Genomic DNA, 20,851 nt, shown 5'->3' with positions numbered 1-20,851 from the left:
GCGTCATCGCACATGCTCTGATAGGCTTCCCGCTTAATGTTGACACGTTTCGTTTGGGAGATGCTGATTTATTCTGTGCCTGAAATAGAACAGGAATTAATCTGTGTTCTTCTCTCTCAGCGTGTGTGAGGGGTCGGACAGCAGAGGGACGCCGGTCAGGGGAGAGGCTGGCCCTGGGCCTCAGCCCTGCACTTTTCCTCAAATAGAAGCACAAAGAACCCAAACTAGGGCGGCATTTCACCCTGACTCGTCCTTCACTCACTTGGGTTTCCTCCTCTGCAGCCTGACCCAGAGGATCCAGTGTCCTCTCCAGGGCTTCTTGCAGAGAAAGGACTGGGGCAGGGGAAGGGCGCATATTCTGAAACCTTTGAAAAGGAGTCTCAGTTTTCGTACCTGCAAAAGGGATAAGACGCAAACTACACCTGTAAAGACAGCACCTGCCTTGAGGGCTGATTGTCAGGATTAGATACAGCACACAGCACAGAGCAAACGCTTCATAAACGCTGGCTATTATCATTCCAGAGAGGCTAGGAAAGTTAGCGTGTGGCTCTCAATAAATGTTACCTGTTGCTATTTTTATTCCAGGAACAGAGCATTTTGGAGAAAAGGCAGTTTGTGTTTCCATTTGCTTGCAGGGTGGGGAGGAGAGAGGGAAGGGAAGGGGGTGTTCCCAGCAGAGGTTGGCAGGTGCCCTTGGTAGAAAGCCAGGTGGACCAGTGGGCGGGAGCACAGGATGTGTGGAAGCAGAGGAGAAGCAGGGGGTCAGCCTTCCGGGGGCAGGGAGCTCAATGCCATGCAGAGGAGTCAAGACCTGGCAGCCTGCACCCGTGAAGGAGCTCACACAAGGCGCGGATGTGGCCAGGTCTGAAGATGTACTGATGAGGGTGAGTGCTGACTGAGTGAATAAAACATGTACTTCCAGGATCCCATGGACATGGCCCGGCTCCCTGTAAGTTTCTGGTTCATCACAGGAACCAGAAATGTTCCCCTGCAGGGACCACACCCTGACAGTTTTGAACATGCACAGTTAACTACTTCAGAGTGAGGTGTGCACAGGATCCTGGGACAGAGCAGTGATGAGAGCACAGGTGAAACTGGGTCTCTTAAAAACGGGAAGGGGAAGCTGGGACGAAGTGAGAGAGCGGCATGGACTTATGTATACTACCAAATGCAAAATAGATAGCTAGTGGGAAGCAGCCGCATAGCACAGGGAGATCAGCTCCGTGCTTTGTGACCACCTAGAGGGGTGGGATAGGGAGGGAGCGAGGGAGACACGAGAGGGAGGAGATATGGGGATATATGTATATGTATAGCTGATTCACTTTGTTATACAGCAGAAACTAACACAACATTGTAAAGCAATGATACTCCAATAAAGATGTTAAAAAACCCCACAAAACTGGAAGTAGGTTGGATCAAGGGTCAGGAACCTGGGAACCCACCTGCACTGGGTCACTTGCCAGCAGTGTGACCAGGGGCGACTCTCTTTCTCTCTGGGGCTTCACCCAACAGAGGAGGAAAATGATACCTGCTTCCTGAGGACATGAGACACAGGAGACATGTGCGTGGATGGGCACAGTGGCTCCAGATCTTCCTCTCCCCCAGAGCCATGCCCTTTGCCACATAACCTTGCATGCTTTCCCACAGGGAGTGGGAAGTGCCTCCCCAACCCTTTAACTTCGGGTCAGTCATGTGACTTGCGTTGGTCAACAGAATGAGGTGGAGGTGAAATGGGCTAGTTTGGAGGCTAGACCCCTGTCATCGCTATGAGGAGAACATTCCCAGGCCAGCCCACTGGTCCTAGGAGAGTAGAGACAGTTGTGTCCGTGGCCCAAGTTGTGTTAGTCACGCCTAGATCAGCCAACCACCAGCTGATGCACAGACCCTGGGAATACATCACTGTCATTTTCAGCAACAGGGTTTTGAGGTTTCTTGTTGCACAGCATTACTGTGGCCATAATTACGTGATACCACACCAGACAGAAGGGGCCCTAAAGGTGAAAGCTCTGGTGTAAAGGTGTCATATCCTCACAGACTTCACGGGTTCATCCTGCAAATGTCTCTTGAGCACCTACTGCAGGAAGGCTCTGTGCCAGGGCCACTGGGTGAACAAAGCTGACGCGGGCCCTGACTTTAGAGAACACACCCCCAGTGAGGGGCAGACATCTCACAGGAACTCACAATATCCTATGGCAAGTGTGATGGCAGGGAGGCTGGGAGCCCTAGGGACAGACCAGGGAATCTAACCGATCTGAGGAGGAGTCGGAGAAGGGCTCCCTGAAGAAGTGACATGTAAGCTGAGACAAGATGAGAACAAGCCAAACTGAGGGGATGGAGGGAACGGTATTTCAGGCAGCAGAAGAGCACATGCAAAGGCACTGTGGCAGGAGGGACTGGGGCACCTTTGGGGAGCTGAGGGGTGTCTGAGGTTGGCTGGAAGGCAGGGAGCAAGGGACCTGCCTCCAGACAAGTGGTGAGTGGGCTGTGTCACACGAGCCTTGTGGGCTAGGTCAGGGGGCCTTATGGGCCAGGTTGGGTGGGTCTCATGGACCAGACTAGGTTGGCCTTTGGGCCAAGTCAGATGGGTCTCATGGGTCAGGCCATGTGAGTACTTCATTGGCCAGGCTGGGTGGTCACCATGGCCAGGTTAAGGATGTTGGACTTTATCCTGAGAGCTATGGGTGGCATTTTGGGGTATTAAGTGGGTTCTTTCATACGGTCAATCTACAAAGAAGGCAGCTAAGAATTCCTACATCAGAGAGGTTAAATGATGTGGACCAGGCCGCATAGCTGGTACACAGCTGAATCAGGCCCACAACCTGGCCTGTCTGATTCCTGGGTGACTCTTCTCTCCTTTGCAGTTTTGCAACTCTTTCCAGGGAGGTGAGCTGATAGTGAAAATTACTAAAAGGAGGGAGAGGTATAATCAGGTAGCATGTGGTACCCTGAGGGCACTGGCAGGTTTTACTTCAGTACATAAAGAACACATAAATTAATTATTCTACTAGTCTTGTTAAAATAAAACAAAAAGCCATGTTCCCGTAGGTTGCTACAGTAAAGTAGACGTAAGCATGCCAGTCTATCTTTCTCAGACTTGTCATACTTAGTGATGATTTATCACACTTTAACCTTGATAAAGGACCATGGAATTGACTCACCCTCTACAGCACTTAGGGAAATCGTCTTTCCAGTGACAGGAGCTGTATGGTGCCTACACATGTCAATTTCCTTCTCAAGATCTACTTCCAATAGAACACTGCCCCCAAATCATTGTTTTGGTATTTCTCCCAAACCTAGTTTCTTCTACTCTTTGGAAACTTACTGTTTCCCACCTGTGATCGGCAAAATAATGGCTCCCCAAGACGTCCATGTTCTAATCCCTGAAACCTTTGAATGTGCCACACAGTCAGAGATTTTGTGGATGTGATTAAAGGACTAAGTGAAAACCAAGGATCCTGAGATGAGATTACCCTGGGTTATCTAGGTGGGTCCCACATAATTATAAGGGTCCTTGTACATGAAAGAGAGAGGCAGGCAGGCAGAGTGAAAGGAGATGTAGGATGGAAGCAGGGGCAAGAGAAGCACGGCTGTGGCTTGGAGACGAAGGAAGAGGCCACAAGCCAAGCAATGCAGGCACCTCTAGAAGCTGGAGAAGGCAAGGACGCGAATTCTTCCCTGGAGCCTCCAGAAGGAACCAGCCCTGCCGATACCTTCATTTCAGCCCACTAAAAACCCATTTTGGACTTCTGACCTCCAGAAATGTAAGGTAATAACTTTCATTGTTTTTAAGTTGTTTTTAAGTTTAAGTTGTGGTAGTTTGTTCTATCAGCAATAACACACCATCTTCAGGATGCCAATGTTTCAGTTGATTGATATATTCACTGATGCATTGATTCACCCATTCATTTACTCATCAGTGTTGACTGATTGCCTGTAATGTGTCATCCCCAGCTGGATTCTGCAGAACACACGGCAGCCCTCCCAGCAAGGACTCCACGCCCCCGCCTTCCTCTTGTCCACCGAATCACTTCTCCCCACCTGAATGTTACAGCCCTGGGCCTGTATCCCAGGCCCCCAGCTGTGTGACCTTGAACAAAATACTTTAACCTTTCGGTGCTGTGCAGTGAAGAACTGACCTTGCTGAAAGAGAGGCCTGGCCTTGGTCTACGGTTCTTGGGAAGTGACTTCTAAATTCTTGGAATGTCCTGCCTGATAAGAGGGTCTCTATTTACCTGGGAACCTTGGGCAGCTTCAGACAATCTATGACAATGATGCGATTTAGGGTGGGGCCCTTGGGCCATGTGGCATCAGCTCCACCTCTAGAGGGGCTGGGGCTTAAGGTCAGCCACGTTGGTGGTCAACCACATCTATGTGACTGAGCCCCAAAAGGAACTGTGGACACTGAGGCTTGGGCGAGCTTCCCTGGATGGCAACGCTCAGTGTGTAACGCCACACATTGTTCCCAGGAGAAGTTAGCACTGCCCACAACTCCACCAGGACCGGATAGCTGGGAGCTCTGCGTTTAGGACTTTAGACTCTGCCCATGTGCCTCTTCTCTTGGCTGACTTAAATCTGTATCCTTTTGCTGTAATAAACCATAACCATGAGTAGAACAGCTTTCAGTATGAGTCCTTCTAGAGAACTGAAGAACCTGAGGGTGGTCTTGGGGACCTCTGGACTTGCATTTGGTATCAGAAGCGAGGGTGGTCTTGCGGACTACTCCCAAACACTTCATGAGTGCCTATCATTATTATTCCTGCCTTCTTTGAGGACAGAGTTTCACTTTTTCTCTTATTTTCCTCAGGCGTAACTTCCCATGAGACTCTGAAGCCGAGACGGCTGACCTTGGCAGGGCTGTTATCACCCTACTGCCCCAGGAGCCCTTCAGGAGAAACAGTAGGTGGAGGACAGTCAGAAATGAACAAATAAACAAGCAGGTCTCCGGGGCACCCTGTGATGCAACAGCGGCAAACTCAGCTCTGCGCCTGTCATTATCAGGAAGACTCTGGGCTCCTTTCAGGAATCTCTCTACAAGGCACTGAGACGTGGAATTTAGTGGCATCCATCTCAGTCAAAATGAGAATTCACTGTTTGTTTAGAGGCCACGAGACGGTGGGAATTTAGAAAAATGCACTTTTCTCTGCAGCCTGAGAACCGTTAGGTGGTGATCAAATGGATCTCGCAGCCGCTGTGCCTACAATATCATGATCAGTGCCCAAAGAAATGGGGTAATTGTGCCTCTGTGTGACCAGGTCTGGGAAGGAGCCAGCCAGACTGCAAGGCAGGTTACCTCCTGAGTGTATTCTGTGCAGACACACCTTCTTAGACAGTGCGTGATGATAACCGGGATCGTGGGGCTTCCCTGGTGGCGCAGTGGTTGAGAGTCCGCCTGCCGATGTAGGGGATACGGGTTCGTGCCCCGGTCCGGGAAGATCCCACGTGCCGCGGAGCGGCCGGGCCCGTGAGCCGTGGCCGCTGAGCCTGCGCGTCCGGAGCCTGTGCTCCGCAACGGGAGAGGCCGCAACAGTGGGAGGTCCGCGTACCGCAAAAAATAATAAATAAATAAAATAACCAGGATCGTGATTCCAGATTTAAGTGCTCACTGTGTGCCTCACACCCTTCTACGTGCTTTGCATGTGTGAACTTATTCAAGCCTCTGAAGAGCCATATGAAGACCCAGATAGTGACCATCCCCATTTTAAGAGGAGACCCAGATTCTGACCATCAAAACAGACCCCAATCCCAGGCCTCCTCACCATCCTCACCCGCACCATCCTGGCCCAGGCCCCCAGCATCTCTTGCCTGGACCCCTGCGATGCCTCCCCAGGCCTCCCTGCTTCCACTTTTGCCCCCTACGGTCCATCCACCGTACAGAATCCAGAGGGATCCTTGGGAACATAAGGCAAGTCATCTCCCTCCTCAAAACATGCCAGCAATTTCCCATCTCACTCAGAAGTCAATGCAAACGTCTTCGTATGGACTGCAAGGCCCTACAAGACTCTGACCTTAGCCTGTACCTGTCTCCCCTTCCCCCAGAGCTGCCACACCGGCCTCCTTGCTGCTGCGGCTGCTGGAACCCCACATGTGTTGCTGCCTCTCCAGCTCCACAAAAATAAGCACTTTAGGGCTTCCCTGGTGGCGCAGTGGTTGAGAGTCCGCCTGCCGACGCAGGGGACACGGGTTCGTGCCCCGGTCTGGGAAGATCCCACGTGCCGCGGAGCGGCTGGGCCCGTGAGCCACGGCCGCTGAGCCCGCGCGTCCGGAGCCTGTGCTCCGCAACGGGAGAGGCCACGACAGTGAGAGGCCCGCATACCGCAAAAAAAAAAAAAAGCACTTTATCTGTTTGGTTCACTGCTGAGGCCCCGGTGCTGAGACTGTGGGTTGCACAAAGCAGTGCTCGATAATATTCATTGAATGAATGAACTAACAGGCTCACAAGCTTACAGCTGGTCGGCGAGGAAGCCACACTCTCCCCCAGGCCCCGGGTCCAGAGTCATGCTCACCACCCCTGGGCTCAAGGCTTCCTGCTCAACACGCTCAGTGATGGAGCAGAAGGGAAGGTGTTAACTGAGCACCTGCCGCATGAGGCCCTCAGCCCTGCCCTCCTGCACTGCCACAATGGTCAGCAGGCTCTCCGTCTCCATCTCGCAGATAAGGAAATGGGCTTGGAGCAGTTAAGGCTCTTGCCCGAGGTCGCCCACTCAGGAATGTTGGGCGCCCACCCGGGAATGTCCTCGCCAAGCATTCCAATCTTCCAATTGGCTTCTTTCTACCACACCAGAGGATTTCAACCTCCACCTTTTGGAAATATCAGGTAAAGCAGTTTCCAATGCCCAAGGCAATGATTTCCACAATTAAGGGATGTAAAATAAACCAAAGTTACCTGGTACCAGAGGGCCTGATGTGCAATGACGACGTGAATCATAGGAAAGAGCTCTGTGCTGACTCTGGAGGAGAAGCTGGCACAGGCCTTGGGCCATTTCTTTCAAAAGCACCTGCACAGATGCACAGAACTGCTGGCCCCCCTTCACCTTGCCCCTGACCCCTCCTCCCGCAGGGCATTTCCAAGTGCCTGCTTCTGAGACAGAGACTCCAGCAGCCATCACCCCTCACTCACACCTGCTGGGCTCTCCTGATACTAGAAACAAGGGCGTCCTTACTTCCTCGGCCCAAACTTCAATGGGCTGGCAGCCAGACCAGCCACGGTAAGCCAAGCGTACAATATCCTAAGGACGCTGCTGGGGCAGGAGGCTGTGGTCACATCAGCATCATCAAATCTTTACTGAAAATGATGTATTACTGCCACCCACTGAGACTGGCCCGGCACTTCCACATATATTTCCTCCTTGTAGCAGTGATCGGTGTTTTAGCCTTGCTTTGTGGGGGAGGAAAGTGGCATTTAGTTGACCAAGACTTTAGATTCTAATTGCAGCTCAAAGGAGGAAGTGTCAGCCTGCTGGACACCGTCCCCTGCTGGACAAGAGCTCAGGTGGGCACATTATCAATGGCATCTACCCATGAGTCTTAGTCCATTGGACTCTCACCCCATCCCCCCAAGGCAGCGGTCCTCAGACTCTGCTGTGCGTCAGAGGAAATGGAGGTACAAGTTAGATAACGGCTGCCGACCACACAGCTGGTCAATGGCTGGGCTGGGACTGGACCCCAGGCCATCTGAGTCCGGAGCCTGTCCTCACTGCGGTATTCACAGCCCACACTCAGCAGCATGGGTCATGGCGAGGACATCAGCACTAAGGTTAGAGAGACTTACTTTAGATCCCATCTCTCTGCTTGTTGGCTGTAGGACTTGAGCAGGATGGTTGGGCCAGCACAGAGAGATTATGTAACCAATTCAAGGTCACACAGCATGTGAGTACCCAGAAGGGGACTGGAATTCAGTACGCTCACTCCCAGCACAGGGATTTGAGTCCTGACCCCCCCCGCCCCGAGGCACGGTGTTGTTCCCTTTCCTGCCTGGGAGCCTGGGACTTTGACAAGTTGAATCCCACCCTGCACTTTCCTCAAGAAAATCCTTCCTGGCTCCTCATCTGTGAAGGAAGGAAAATGCAGTTTCTGCCTCACGGCATTCTCGTGAGGATAAAATGACCAAATACTCAGAAAGCACTTACAACAGTGGCTGGCTCTGAACGAGACTGGCTCCGGTATCAGTTTCCTGGATAGCCCAAACTACAGAAGTCTATTCTCTCACAGCTATAGAGGCCAGAGGTCAGAAATCAAGGTGTCAGCTACCTCTGGAGGCTCTCGGGGGATCCTTCCTGCCCCTTCCGGCTTCTGGGGGCTCCAGGTGTTCCTTGGCTTGTGGCCGCATCACTCCAGTCTCTGCCTGTCTTCACACGGCCACCTCCCTGTGTGTCTGTCTCCACGATGACTTTCTCATAAGGACACCAGTCATTAGATTTAGGGCCCATGCTAATCCAGAATGATCTCTCCTTAACTAATCACATCTGCAAAGCCCCCCTATTTCCACATAAGTTCACATTCTGAGGTTCCTGGGGGACATGAAATTTGAGGTACACTATTATGGACTGAATTATGTCCCTCCATAGGCTAAAGCATATGTCCCTTCATATGCTAAAGCCCTAACCCCCAATGTGACTATATCTGGAGATAGGGCCTTTAAGGAGATAATGAAGCTTAAGCAAGGTCACAGGATGAGGTCCTAACCTGATAGGACTGGTGTCCTTGTAAGAGGAAGAGACACCCAAGCTCTCTCTCTGCCATGCGAGGACACAGTGAGAAGGCAGCCATCTCCAAGCCGGGAAGAGAGGCCTCACTAGAACCCAACCTAGATGATACCTTGATGTTGGACTTCTAGCCCCCAGAACAGTGAGAAAATAAATGTCTGAGTTTAAGGCACAGGCTGGGGTACTTTGATATGGCAGCCTCTGAAAACTCATACAGACACCATTGAACCCCGCACAGTCGCCATCATGACGAGGGGCTGCACTCCCTGTCCTTCCTCATGTCCTGTCTGGGCTGCCCCCTGACCCCTGGTCCACTTGGAGCCCACCTCCTGATTCAAAGCCCATCTCAGGCATCACCTCCAGCAGATGGCCATCCTTGACCTCACCTTCACCCCTATGTCTCTCAACCCTCCTCTCTGCACCCGTCAGCACGGATGTTGTAAGGGCAGCCAATTCGGATTGGGCACGTCCCAGGTGCAAGCTGCTGTCCAAGGGCCTCACGTGCATTCGGTGCTCACACCACCACCATGGAGACGGGCATCACTGGCCCCATTTCACAGATGGGGAAACTGAGAACTAGAGAGGCCAAGTAATGTCCTGGAGGCCGCACGGCGAGGAGGGAGGAGAGCCAGGACGCAGACACAGGCACTCTGGGTCCAGGTGAAACTTCTCCAGGGCGCTCCCCACCACGGCGGCTCCCCACTTCTCACCTTCCTTCTTGACCAGGGCCACATTCCACCTTCCCAGCAGCTCTGGGTCCTGCCCGGGGCAGGAGCTCTGCCTGTCTTGGTCACTGTCATATCCCGGGAGCCCCTCCGGCTTTGTAGGGCTCGGGGGCTCTCTCCTGTTCTCTCAAAGCCAGCTGTCATTCCAGAGCTGCACGAGGTTGCCCAGGCAGAAAGAGGTGGCACCAGCAGTGGAAATTAGGCCTCCGTTTCAAGCCCAACCCTCCTTCCTCATCACCGCTCTACACTCATGACACCCACAAACGCTGGCCTATTTTCATCCTGGGTGAGCTGACTTCCAAAGACCTTTGCCTCTAGGGACATTTGGAGGTGAGGGTCCCAAGCACCTCAGAAATGGAAGGGGCCTCAGATGTGACCTGGACCAACCTCCCTCCCTGGTTTCTGCCAAAGAGGGTCTCGGGGTCCCCAGCCCAGGAGGATGTGAGGTTCTCACACATGCCCGGATCCTGAGGTTTTCCTGCCAGTCCCACCTGGAAACCACGTACCTGGCAGAGCGCGGCCACGGCCTTGGTGGCTCTGACGTTCTCCTCTTCCTCCAGGTCACTCCGAATCAGCCTTTGCCTCTCCAGGACCTCGTGAAAAACCTGTGAGTAAAACAGGAGCTGAATCGGGTAGGAAAATGCTGATATTTTTCCCAGAAAAACCTCCTCAACTGACCCCGCCTCTCAGGTTGGAAGGATGTTCAGCGCAATTTATACACAAGGAAATTGAGGCCCAGGCCCAGGGATGTATGTGAGTTTCATGGCTTGTGAGTTGTGGCTGAGGCCGGCACCAGTGAATCCGACCTCCAGGAAAACCACAGACTGTGATTCTATCTGTGTACCCAGCAGGAGGAGGTGCGACCAGCACCCCCGTCACCCTTCTCTCCTGGCCACGAGCCACCCAGACATCATATTCTGATTTCAGTTGCTGGGGACCGCCATCCAGGCCCTGGGAGGCCCACCCAGCAGAGCCCGAGGCCTAGCAGGGCCACTGGAGGTCAGTGCGGTCAGTGGCCAGCCAGACTCCGCTCTGACCACGTGGACCTCAAGGAGCCCAGCAGAGGGACAGGGAGGCGTGCACCAGATGCCCCAGACGCAGTCAGAAGGCACCGCAAGGCAAAACCGCAGAGGGTGGACTCCTCTTAGGGGGCAGCTGTAGGGGAAGAGGCCCCTTGGGGGAAATGAGGAAGCTGAGTCTTGAAGGACAAGGAAGGGTCCCTGGAAGGAAGATGGGGAGCCAACACAGTCCCAGCTCAAGGAGCAACAGCAACAGAGACCAGGTAGTTAGAACCCTCTGGCCTTGGCGGGGGCAGAGTGGGAGGGGAGCTGAGAGGGAGGGGCTGCACGTGGTGCCAAAGTCTGTGCTCATTCATCAGTTCCTTGTTCATTCAATCACTTTTTTGTTGTCTGTTCATTCATTCCATTATTTGTTCTTTTGTATCCATCATCCATCCATTCATTCACGTGTTCATTCATTCTTTCCTTCATTCGTTTGACTCTTCTTTCATTTGTTGGTTCCTCATTCATTTCTTTGTTCATTCAATTATGTGTTCCTTTGTTCTTCCATCCATCATTCATTGATTCGTTTGTTCATTCAGTCATTCCCTCATTCCTTCATGCATGCATGCGCTCAACCCTTCCCTCCTTGGTCGCACGTTTCCTGAGCACCAGGTCCTGGCTGTGCTGAAGTCCTGGGTTGCAGAGCTGACACTGTCACCGTCTCCACACTCAGGACTTGCACTGAGCCATGTGACGTCAGAGAGGAGGGCCTAGGAATCTCAGAGTAACAAACTGCTGTATAATCGTATCTTTTCACTCTCATTTCAAATGGATCTTCTTAAAGACAGAAACAGCCCCCCACCCCACGGTATGACAAACCCCAGAAACCCCAGGCGTGGGCCCCGGGAGGAGGCTCTGTGGGTAGGGAAGGGCACTGGACCAGGAAACCAGGGACGTGAAGACCTCTCCTCTGTTCTGGACGCTGGCTTCTCTCACTGGGGTATAGCTGCTGCCGCCGTGCTGGCCCCCAAGGAGGGCATGTGTCTGGGCTCTGGGCTGAGCCTGGACCCAGCTACAGTCCTGCCATCCCCCCGGCAGAGCTGAGACAAGCAAATGCTAGCGAAGAGCAGAAGAGACCCGGAGAGACAGTCAGGCCACGGCTGCCCCTTCCTGGTCTGGCTGAGTCTTAACAACCCGGCAAGGTGGGTGCTATTATTCGCATTGCACAGATGAGGAAGCCAGAGGGTTAGCAAGGCCACTCAGACACAGTGGCAGAGTCAGCATCCAAACCCAGGTCCTGCTGCCTCAGCACCCAAACGCTTAACAACCCTGGGGGAGGACCACTGACAAGCAGCCCTGCCTACCCCCGCCCCACCTCCACCAACAGCGAAACACTGAGGCAGAGTCCTGCTCTCTCTCTGCGAACTGCAAGCCCTGGTCCTTCCAGCCTGTGCTGGCGCCAGCTCACTTGCTATCCCTCAAGCAGGGTGACACCTTGCTTCCTGCCCTCCAGCCGGTCTCCTTGTCTTTTTCCCAGTCAAGACCACGAGCGTTGGCTAGCTTGGCCACCTCCCTGGTCCTGCCTGCTCAGCCCCACGTGCAGGGTCCTCCCCTGACTTGCCCCCTGACTCAGCGCGGGGGGGGGCCCATCCCTGTGTGACAGCCTGCCTTACATCCAGGACGTGCCCGTCCCGCCTGGGGACATGGCACGCTGGTCTGCATCGCAGGTTGGGCCCTTGCCCTGCGCCATCTGCGTGAAGCCCTCTCCACGGCCCCTCCCACCGTCTTTCCATCGTCCCAGTGAGGGCAGTGCTGCTCGAGCCACTGGCTTACAGACGAGGAAGCTACGGATGCAGAGCCCAAGGGAGCGGGCTAAGGTCACTGGGCTGACAGGTGGGAGGAGAGGAGAGACCTCCTGTCTGGCAGTTGCCAAAGCCTCTGGCTTCCCAAGCGCAGCAGCGGGGGGCCGAGCCCCCTCCTGCCACCCTGATCAACCCGCGTGGCTCCCTGGGACGGCTGTGCCCGCGGACGTGGGAGCGAGTCAGGAGCAGGTCACCTGGAGGAACTCCTCGGGGTCGGCGGTCTGCGGCGCCGTGGCCAGGAAGCTCCTCTGTTCCTTTTGTTGGGCCAGCGTCAGCCTTGCCATCCCCTCCGCCTGGTGAACCAGTGAGGCCTTGACCAGGTCTCTGCCTCGCTGGACAAACTCTGAAATTGCAATAAAACAAGGTTGCTGCCCCGGCGAAACCTCCACTGGCTGCTTCTGCCAGCACGTGGAGGGTCAGAAACTCTGGGGCAAGTCCCCTTTCTATTCTGGTTTTATCATTCAGGGCCCTCCCCCTGGGGCCCAGGGCTCAGAGCAACATAAGAGGTTTCATGTAACTGCTGTGCAGGGCAGCGGCCAACCTGACCAAGAAGTGAACAAAGGGGTATTTTCCCGGAGAAAAGAGTGTGAGGGAGGGACAGGTGACACAGGGTGCAGAGAGCCTGAGTCTTCAGGAAGATAGTGACATGTCAGACTGGAGTCGATATTCAAAAACTGCCAGGGTGAGTTATTAGATCAGCAGAAGAGAAGGAGGGTGAACCCAAGGGCAAGGGCCCCTGTGGCAGGGGAAGGTGAACTTGGGGAGAGAGGGGCGGGGCCTAAAACCACCCTTCAGCTCACCTGCGTCATTCGGCCCCAGCAGTGCGCCAAGTTCAGGGCCAGGAACTGGGGTCTACCAGTGAGCAGGCCCCAGCCCAGCTCTCAAGATGCAAGAGGAGGAATGCAGAAGGAGAAGAAATTATGCTGCATGAGGGCCGGGGCGGTGGCGGGGGGAGGAGGAAGAGGGGGCACGGGCAGCGTGGGACCCCAGAGCAGGCTCCTGGGAGTAGAGCCAAGGAAGAGGTTGGCCAGATTCTGTTCACTTGGGTTTTGGGGGAGGTGCTGAGCAAAGAAGCTGCTGAAGCAAGTGAGGGCCTGGCGACGAGGGGTCTGCAGTCCTTGGAAGCGTTGGTTTCAGCATCTCACACCATCCCCACCGCCCCACACGCACGTCACACCTCCTTCTGCACTTGGCCTAATGCAGGCACACTTCCTTAGGTTTGACCTGAGAATCTGTTTAGCCTCTAGCACCAAAGAAAAGAGTGTGGCCAGGTGGCCAGGAGAGACCATTGTCCTTACTCTGCCTAGGGTCCTCCATCCACCCCTGTCTCCTTGTCTCCCCCATGTTGTCCAAGTTCAACTGAGCCCCACCTAGGGGGCTGCTTCACCATCCCATCCCAGACACTCGCTTCCCACTGACAAAGCCCAGACCACTGTGTGTGGTGACCCCCAAGGCCAGATGCATTCAGATTCTACATGGTCCCAAGTTCCAGCCAACAGAAAGTTTTCCATGTGGTCACCTCCTGCAGGTGAAACACCTGGGTTTCTTCCTGGGGGGTCCCACCAGCGGTGTGACCTGGACTAAGTCCCAGATGCCCTTGATGTCTTGAGCCCTGATCTGCCCATCTCCCAGGGTCGGGCCCGGGCGCAGTGGCACGTGTAGGAAACAGCCACGCTGGGTGCCTTCTCCTGTCCCACGTGACTGACCCCTGTCCACGCTCACCCACCTGCAGCTGAGCCGGGCCCCGTGACACATGCAGGGCTTCTGGGCGTTCCCGCCTCCTTTGCCCTCTGCATGTTCCGGGCGCCTCTCCGGCAGCCTGAATCACTGACGACGATGTGGAGCAGGCAACCCCGGACCCTAGGAGGTGACCTGGGCTGGCAGCCTGTGCTACAGTCTCACGGGAGCTGCTCCCGACGCCTGCAAGTGCCGCCACCAGCCCTGGCCCACACGGCCTGCAGCACGCACGGCGGAGCCGGCGCCCGGGCCTGGCCCACTCGCTCACCCCTGCCGAAGCGCTCCGCCTCCTCCCAGAAGGCCTTGTGCTGCTGGGTCAGCAGCTCCTCTTTCTGCCGCCCCGACAGCCTCCCCTCGACGGTCAGCAGCTCCAGGCTGTGGGAGATGGCGGCCAGGCGGCATCTGGTCTCCTCCTGGATCTGCAGCTTCAGGAACTCAATTGTTTTGGCCACGTGTGCCCGCCCCATTGTCCTCTCCAGGGTGTCCTAAGGAGAGCAACACAGGCGACAACGGGCTGGAACGCCCTGGGTCAGTACTTGGCCATGAGGGCCTGTAAACAGTCATGGGCTTGGGTCCTGGGGCCCCACCTCCCTATGAGCGGAGCACAGACCAAACTGCTCTCACGAGCTTCTCGTGTCTGCCCCTCAGATGGGGACAAAATGGTCCCGCACGGGGACGTGGTGAGGCTGACGCCGCATAACACAAGGAAAGCGCTTGGTACTCGGTGAGTGGGCCACGCTTCTGGGAGGAATTTAATAAATGCACACGACCAAAGAGGGAAGTCCCCCTGTCCCATTGTCACCCTCCCCAGTCGACGGGGCCTCGGGCCTCCACAGCCCTGGAGGAGAAACATTACGAGAAACAATAAAGGTCGCGGGGACTTTTGGCTTTCGAGCCTCCGGGAACCTGAGTGCTGGGGATTAACGAGATTCGCCAGGTAAGCCTGACCTGGAGGGGGACCCCAGCCGTCAGACTTTAGACCAGGCCTGCCTGCCCTACCACGCTGTCCTTCACTTAGGACACGGCTCTCGGACAGGACGCCTCCGCCACGGAGGAAATGTCCACCAGAGGCAGGGGTGGACCCTGCAGGTCTGCATCTCCTGTCCTCCCGTCTCAGAGAGCAGCTGCTCCAGGAACCTTGTAGAATGAGAGCACGTGCATCACGTTAAAGCTGCACGCCCTGCGCCTCAGAAGGACACCTTTCCCACTTAGGGGTGGGCTCCCAGGACCCCCGGCACGGCGGCCTGAGCTCGCCTCCGCCCTTCATTCCCACCACGCCGGCACCCTTGCCTCCTTCACACCTCTCCGCTCCGTCTCCTTCCCGCTGGCCCAGAGCCACGGCCAGCTCAGGCCCCGGTCACTTCCGCCCTGGGCTACTGCCCAGGGCCGTCCCTGCTCTGCCAGCCTCCCACCTGCCCGCTCAGCCCCGCCCCAGCCCGCACGGCAGGCAGGGGGCCTTTCTGAGGTGCAAACGTGGCTCTGCCATCCTGGGGCCCAAACCCTGCAGTCACTGCCTTCAAACCAAGTCTAAACTCCTGGGCACGGTGCACGAGGCCCTTCAGGACCAAGCCTGGCTGAGTCTCCAGCCTCGTCCCCCACACCTCCTTGCTCCTGGCTGCCCGGCACACCCGGTCTTTGCACACACGGGCCTCCACCTGGCACACCCTCCCGGCCTCCTCTCACTCCCCTGCCTGGCCAGGTCCTGCTCGTCCTAACGCGCTGTGTGGCACCTTCCCTGACCCCCTCCACCTCCACGGCCCCCTCCTCCCGTCTCTGCCGCTCCTGTGCCTCTGCCTAAGCATAGGGACAGTCCCAGGCTGGCCTGAGAGCCCTTGAGACAGCGGCCATACCTGCAATACCCGGTAACCAGCCCTGGGCCTCACTGTTTGCTGAACTGCATTGGTCTGTGTTTGAGCAACGTGTGAACAGGGCAAGGACAATGATCCCCCAGTTATGGGCAAGAGCACTGAGGTTTATTCTGGAACGCCACCCAAATAGCCCAGGGACAGCGGCTCTGAACCTTCCTCTCCGCCAGCTATATAAGCCCGACGGCCGTCAGCGGGCCCATGACCGCTAGAGGGCGCAAGAGGATAAGCGCTCGGTGCAGGTGTGGACGGCAAGGGATCCAGCGAGGCTCAGGGCGTCGGGGACAAAGCCCAGTGCCCAGAGCAGCCACCTCTAAGGCATCACGGTCAGGCCACCCGGCTGGAGAGTGACAGCTCAGCCTCTGGATTTATATTCGAGGAAAGACAGGAGTAGAGTCGAGAGGCGAGCATGAGTAGAGTCGAGAGGCGAGCATGAGGAGAGGCGCATCGGATGGAAGGTGGGAGGAGTAAAGGGGCTTGCATGGGGGGCGAGGGGGCCACTGCTGGCTCTGAGAGCTGTAGCCAGTCCTCAGACGTGCCCGGGCTCAAACCTGGCTCCACACCTGCATGACCTTGGGCACAGTGTCCTCACCTACGCCTGACTTACAGAGTGGATGTGAGCATTAAATAAGTTAAAATAGGTAAAGCACTTAAAATAGCAGCCAGAAGATAGTAGGTGCTCGTGAATGCAAGCTGTCGTCATAATTATGTACAGCAGGTCCCCGCATCCCTCCTGCCATATCCTCTTTCTCTCGAGCTTCCCTAGAAGCTGATTCTGATGACCTCTGGGCCCCTTTCCAGGGCTCTTCCAGTTCTGATATTCAGCAACTCCATGCGACACATTCCGACTGCCCAGGCCAGACTGCTCAGATGTCTCCAGCCTGAGAATTTGAATTCTTCTGGAGTTTATCAACAACATACGCTGACATACAGGCAGAGCCAACCCGTCCCTCTCTGTACAAACATAGATTGTAGCTCTTTCCACGCATCATTACGATGACTCGTTTATGTCTATTTTGTTTGCTGACACTTGGCCTGCCAGAGTCTAATCGCTATCACATACTGAGCACTTCCCCTGGGCCAGGCTCTGTTCTAAAGGTCTTACATGTTGTCCACTTTCTAACACTCTCAGAGCGGATGCTATTCAGATTCCCATTTTACAGATGATGAAACTGAGTCACAGAGAGGTTAAGTAACCTGTTCAACGTCATACAGCTAATAAAAGGCAACTGGGGGATGAGCTCAGGTTTCTAGCTCCAGTCTGCAACACTGTTCCTGTAACAGGATGTGGCACACAGCAGGTGCTCATGAAATGCTGACAGAAGGAAAGGCCTACAGATAACCTGGAGAAAATTCTTTCCCTTCTTCCTATTTGGAAGTGACTGGCTAACACTCGGGCCAGAGTCAGCTAAGGATAGGTTTTTTTTCTGCATCAATATCCTGCTGATGGAATAATAATTAAATACAAAGAAAAAAAGAATAAAAGGAAAAAGATCTTTCTCTTTTGATAAGCATTCATATCGGCAGCCTTATCAAATCAAAATCCAATTCAAAGGGCCTTGGACGGCAAACCAGGAAGCCTGGGGCACAGGCTGAGTGATATCATTAGGCAACATGGGAGTCCGAGGTGAGTCGCTTAGCTGGCTCCTCTGCTCTTCGGGAATGAAATATCTGTGTGTCTATCTTTCAGCAGTGCCGAGGAGGGAAAGGAAATTATACGTGTACGTGACAAGCAAAAGCAAAGAAAGTTCTCAAACAGTTGTGTGCACCTGGGAGTTTGTTAAACATGCAGATCCTGATTCGGGAGGGGGGATGAGATTCTGCATTTCTAACCAGCTCTCAGGTGACGCTGATGCTACCGGTCTGCGGACCGCACTTTGAGAAGCAGAGCAGTTTGTGCAGAAGCAGCAGGGACCGCTCCATTCAGCAGCGCCTTCTCCTCAGGTCTGAGGAGCTGAGTCTCTGAGCTGAGGGCAAGGCGGCTGCTGCAGGTTTCTGAGTCAGGAGTGCCCTGGGCAGGTGCACAGGTCTGAAATGTAATTCATGAGTTCTCAAGGTCAGAGGAAGGGGAAATGGGTGGGCAGTGCCCTGGACTTTGCACACAGCAGGGCTAGACCGAAACCTCCACAACAAAACCCGACAGTGACCGAGCATTTCCCCGGGCCCTGCCTGCAGCAACTCCTGGGACCACCTTTTTTAAGTACAGTAATTGAAGCTCAGAGGGGTTAAGTAACCTCTTCGAGATCACACAGCTTCAAGTGGCTAAGCTTAGATTCAAAGGTCGGATTTGGATTTGTGGCCTCCTCTGCGCCAGTAGTTTGCACTCCCAGCTATACATCAGAATTGTTTGGGGAGTTTTAAAAATAGCAAGGCCAGGTCCTCCACTTCAGACCAATCAGATTGGATCTCTGTGCAAGAGGCCCGGGACACGGGCATTATTTTAAGCCCCCTAGGTGATACATGGGGCTGTCCAGGAGAGCTAACCGAAGCTCCATCCACACCAGTGGGCATCAACTATGACTACTCACTGTGGTCACCTGGAACCTTAAAAAATCCAGACTAAGAATCTCTGGGGTGGGGACCCATCTTGGACCCAAGCATCAGTACTATTTAAACCTCTTCAGATAATTTCAACGTGCAGCCAGGACTGAGAACCAGTGCCCTATACTGTAGTGACGTGGAGCGGGCCAGTCTCTCCACTAAAGGAATGGTTAGATGGATGGACGGACAGATAAATGACTGATGGACAGATGGAGGGACGGATGGATACACTGCTTTTCTCTGGCCTCTATATCCCCTTCTACAATCTGCAGGTGTTGAACTTAATGACCCCTACGGTGCTCCAAGCTTCCGGATTCCAAGTCTCTAGTTTGAATGTCACGTTCCCTCCCTGCCCCCTCCAACGTTACCAGAGCCTGCAAATCCTGAGAATCACGCAATAGCCCTTCAGCTGCAATCATTCTTTCTGTCAGAGTCATCATGAGCTGTCGGGCTTTGGAGCTGGAACACTTAAATTGGTCCACCAGAAAGTGCTGGATGTTTTCCATCTGTTCCCAGAAAGCTTCCATCTGTGAAATGAGAATGAGATGCAAGAGGTAGGGGGAGAAAACTTGTTTAAGAAAGCTTTAAAGCTGTCCGGCTCAGGCTTGGGCATTACTATTCACCCCTTATCACAAACTGAGATTATAAACAATTCTACAAGTTGGAGAAAGTTATCTTGGCAACAAGCACATTCTCCAGAGGTTCCTCTTTGTAGGTGCCAGTAAGTTTCGAGGTGGCTTTTCAGCAAACACCAGAGGGCTGCTGATAAGGAAGGCAAGCACCATGAGATCCCCCAGCTCAAACAGCTGAAAGACTGCCCGGCAGTGGGGTAGGGAGTGGGGCGGGTGCATGAAATTCGACAATGCGCTCCTGGAAGCTTCCAGATCTTTAAAGGGGATTAAACGCATCCTGGAAATAAAAGCATGAATGGCCATTTAAATATTGATTATTGTCCTAAAAGTATAAAAGAACTCGGGCTTCCCTGGTGGCACAGTGGTTGAGAGTCCGCCTACCGATGCAGGGGACACGGGTTCGTGCCCCGGTCCAGAAAGATCCCACATGCCGCGGAGCGGCTGGGCCCGTGAGCCACGGCCGCTAAGCCTGCGCGTCCGGAGCCTGTGCTCCGCAACGGGAGAGGCCACGGCAGTGAGAGGCCCGCATACCGCAAAATGAGCCATGGCCGCTGAGCCTGCGCGTCGGGAGCCTGTGCTCCCCACCGGGAGAGGCCCCGGCAGTGAGAGGCCCCCATACCCCAAAAAAAAAAAAAAAAAAAAAAAAAGTATAAAGGAACAATATGACAGAGATAACGATGACCATAAAGACATTTTGCCTTCAAATCCTTTTCCTTCCTCCACCATCTTATCAGGAGCAGAGTAGGGAATCGCCAAGTGGTTTAGAATGTTGGGGGCTAAATTTTGGTCACTGCAGCCTTCCAGACTCTAAGAACAACGATGTCCATAGTCATAGCGACTTTCTTTACGGCATGCAGGTTATAAGCCAGGCTCCGTGCTTCACACATTTTATTTCTAGATAAAATATGTATCGGAGGGACAAGGAACAGGCTCAGAAAGTTAGGTCACTCGTCAAGGGTCACAGAGGCAGCAAGAAGCAGAGGCATATTTGATTCAGGTCCCTTCAACTCCCACAGCTGTGATTTTCTCCATCTTGGCTCCACCTCTCAGATGCTGAGATGGATGTTGCTTGCTGGGCAGGGTATGGGAGGGGTCAGGGCTTAGTGGCTCCAGAAGCCCGTGCTGATCTTCTTGCTAAGGCTAAAGGTGGAGAGAGATGGCGACCTGAAACTCTGAGTTAATCCGGCCAGCCATCTCTCAGGGGCCGGGCATGGCCAGGAGAAAACCCACACCTGCACGAACTGGCACCTCTTCGGAAGTTTGGTGTCCTGTCTCAAGGGCCACGTGGCAGCTCAGCAAACCCTTTATCTGCCCTGGCCACCTCCTCCCTCCCATTCACAGCCTGCTCTTGCCCCCTCTCGCCCCATCAGATGACTTCCTTTCCAACTGCTATCAGAGGATGTGGACTATCATCCGTGAATTCCTGCACATCCGGAAACAACAGAGTTCTACATCCAAGCAGCTTCGCCTCTTCTCTTCCCATCGCAGAGAACGAAGAGGCCCGCTCCGTTCTTCTGAAAAACTCGCGATTCCCTTGGCATCCATGACATGACTTTCTCCCGGTTCTTCAAGGTCCATACTCTGCTTCTTGTCTTGATTCTCCTTGACTCCTTCTCCTTCAATGCCAGCAAGATCCAAGATTTGGCATGAGGCTCCTTTCTTTACCCCTTCTACACACACCCCTGGACCAGAAGCATCTCTGTCAGTGAAGGACACCAATACTTTAGAGAATCTTATGAGGACGATTGATCCTCTGCCTGCAATGTGCAGACACGGACAAGATATT

At 54.3% G+C, this 20,851-nt stretch overlaps 1 protein-coding gene across 2 annotated transcripts in view; it reads right to left on the bottom strand.

Annotated features, from left to right (window-relative positions):
- The window catches only part of EVC (EvC ciliary complex subunit 1), an 81,276-nt gene that overhangs the window by 32,916 nt on the left and 27,509 nt on the right, over positions 1-20,851 (bottom strand). For both annotated transcript variants that reach the window (XM_024119412.3, XM_024119413.3), the window contains exons 8-11: positions 18,802-18,960; positions 14,296-14,512; positions 12,485-12,633; positions 9,934-10,032 (exon numbers count right to left, since the gene is read on the bottom strand). In XM_024119412.3, coding sequence (XP_023975180.1) covers positions 9,934-10,032; positions 12,485-12,633; positions 14,296-14,512; positions 18,802-18,960 — 624 coding nt within the window. The remainder of the gene's footprint in view (positions 1-9,933; positions 10,033-12,484; positions 12,634-14,295; positions 14,513-18,801; positions 18,961-20,851) is intronic.

This window comes from Physeter macrocephalus, chromosome 7 (assembly GCF_002837175.3).
Source record: "Physeter macrocephalus isolate SW-GA chromosome 7, ASM283717v5, whole genome shotgun sequence".
Taxonomy (NCBI): domain Eukaryota; kingdom Metazoa; phylum Chordata; class Mammalia; order Artiodactyla; family Physeteridae; genus Physeter; species Physeter macrocephalus.
This window is presented reverse-complemented; position numbering and strand designations above follow the sequence as displayed.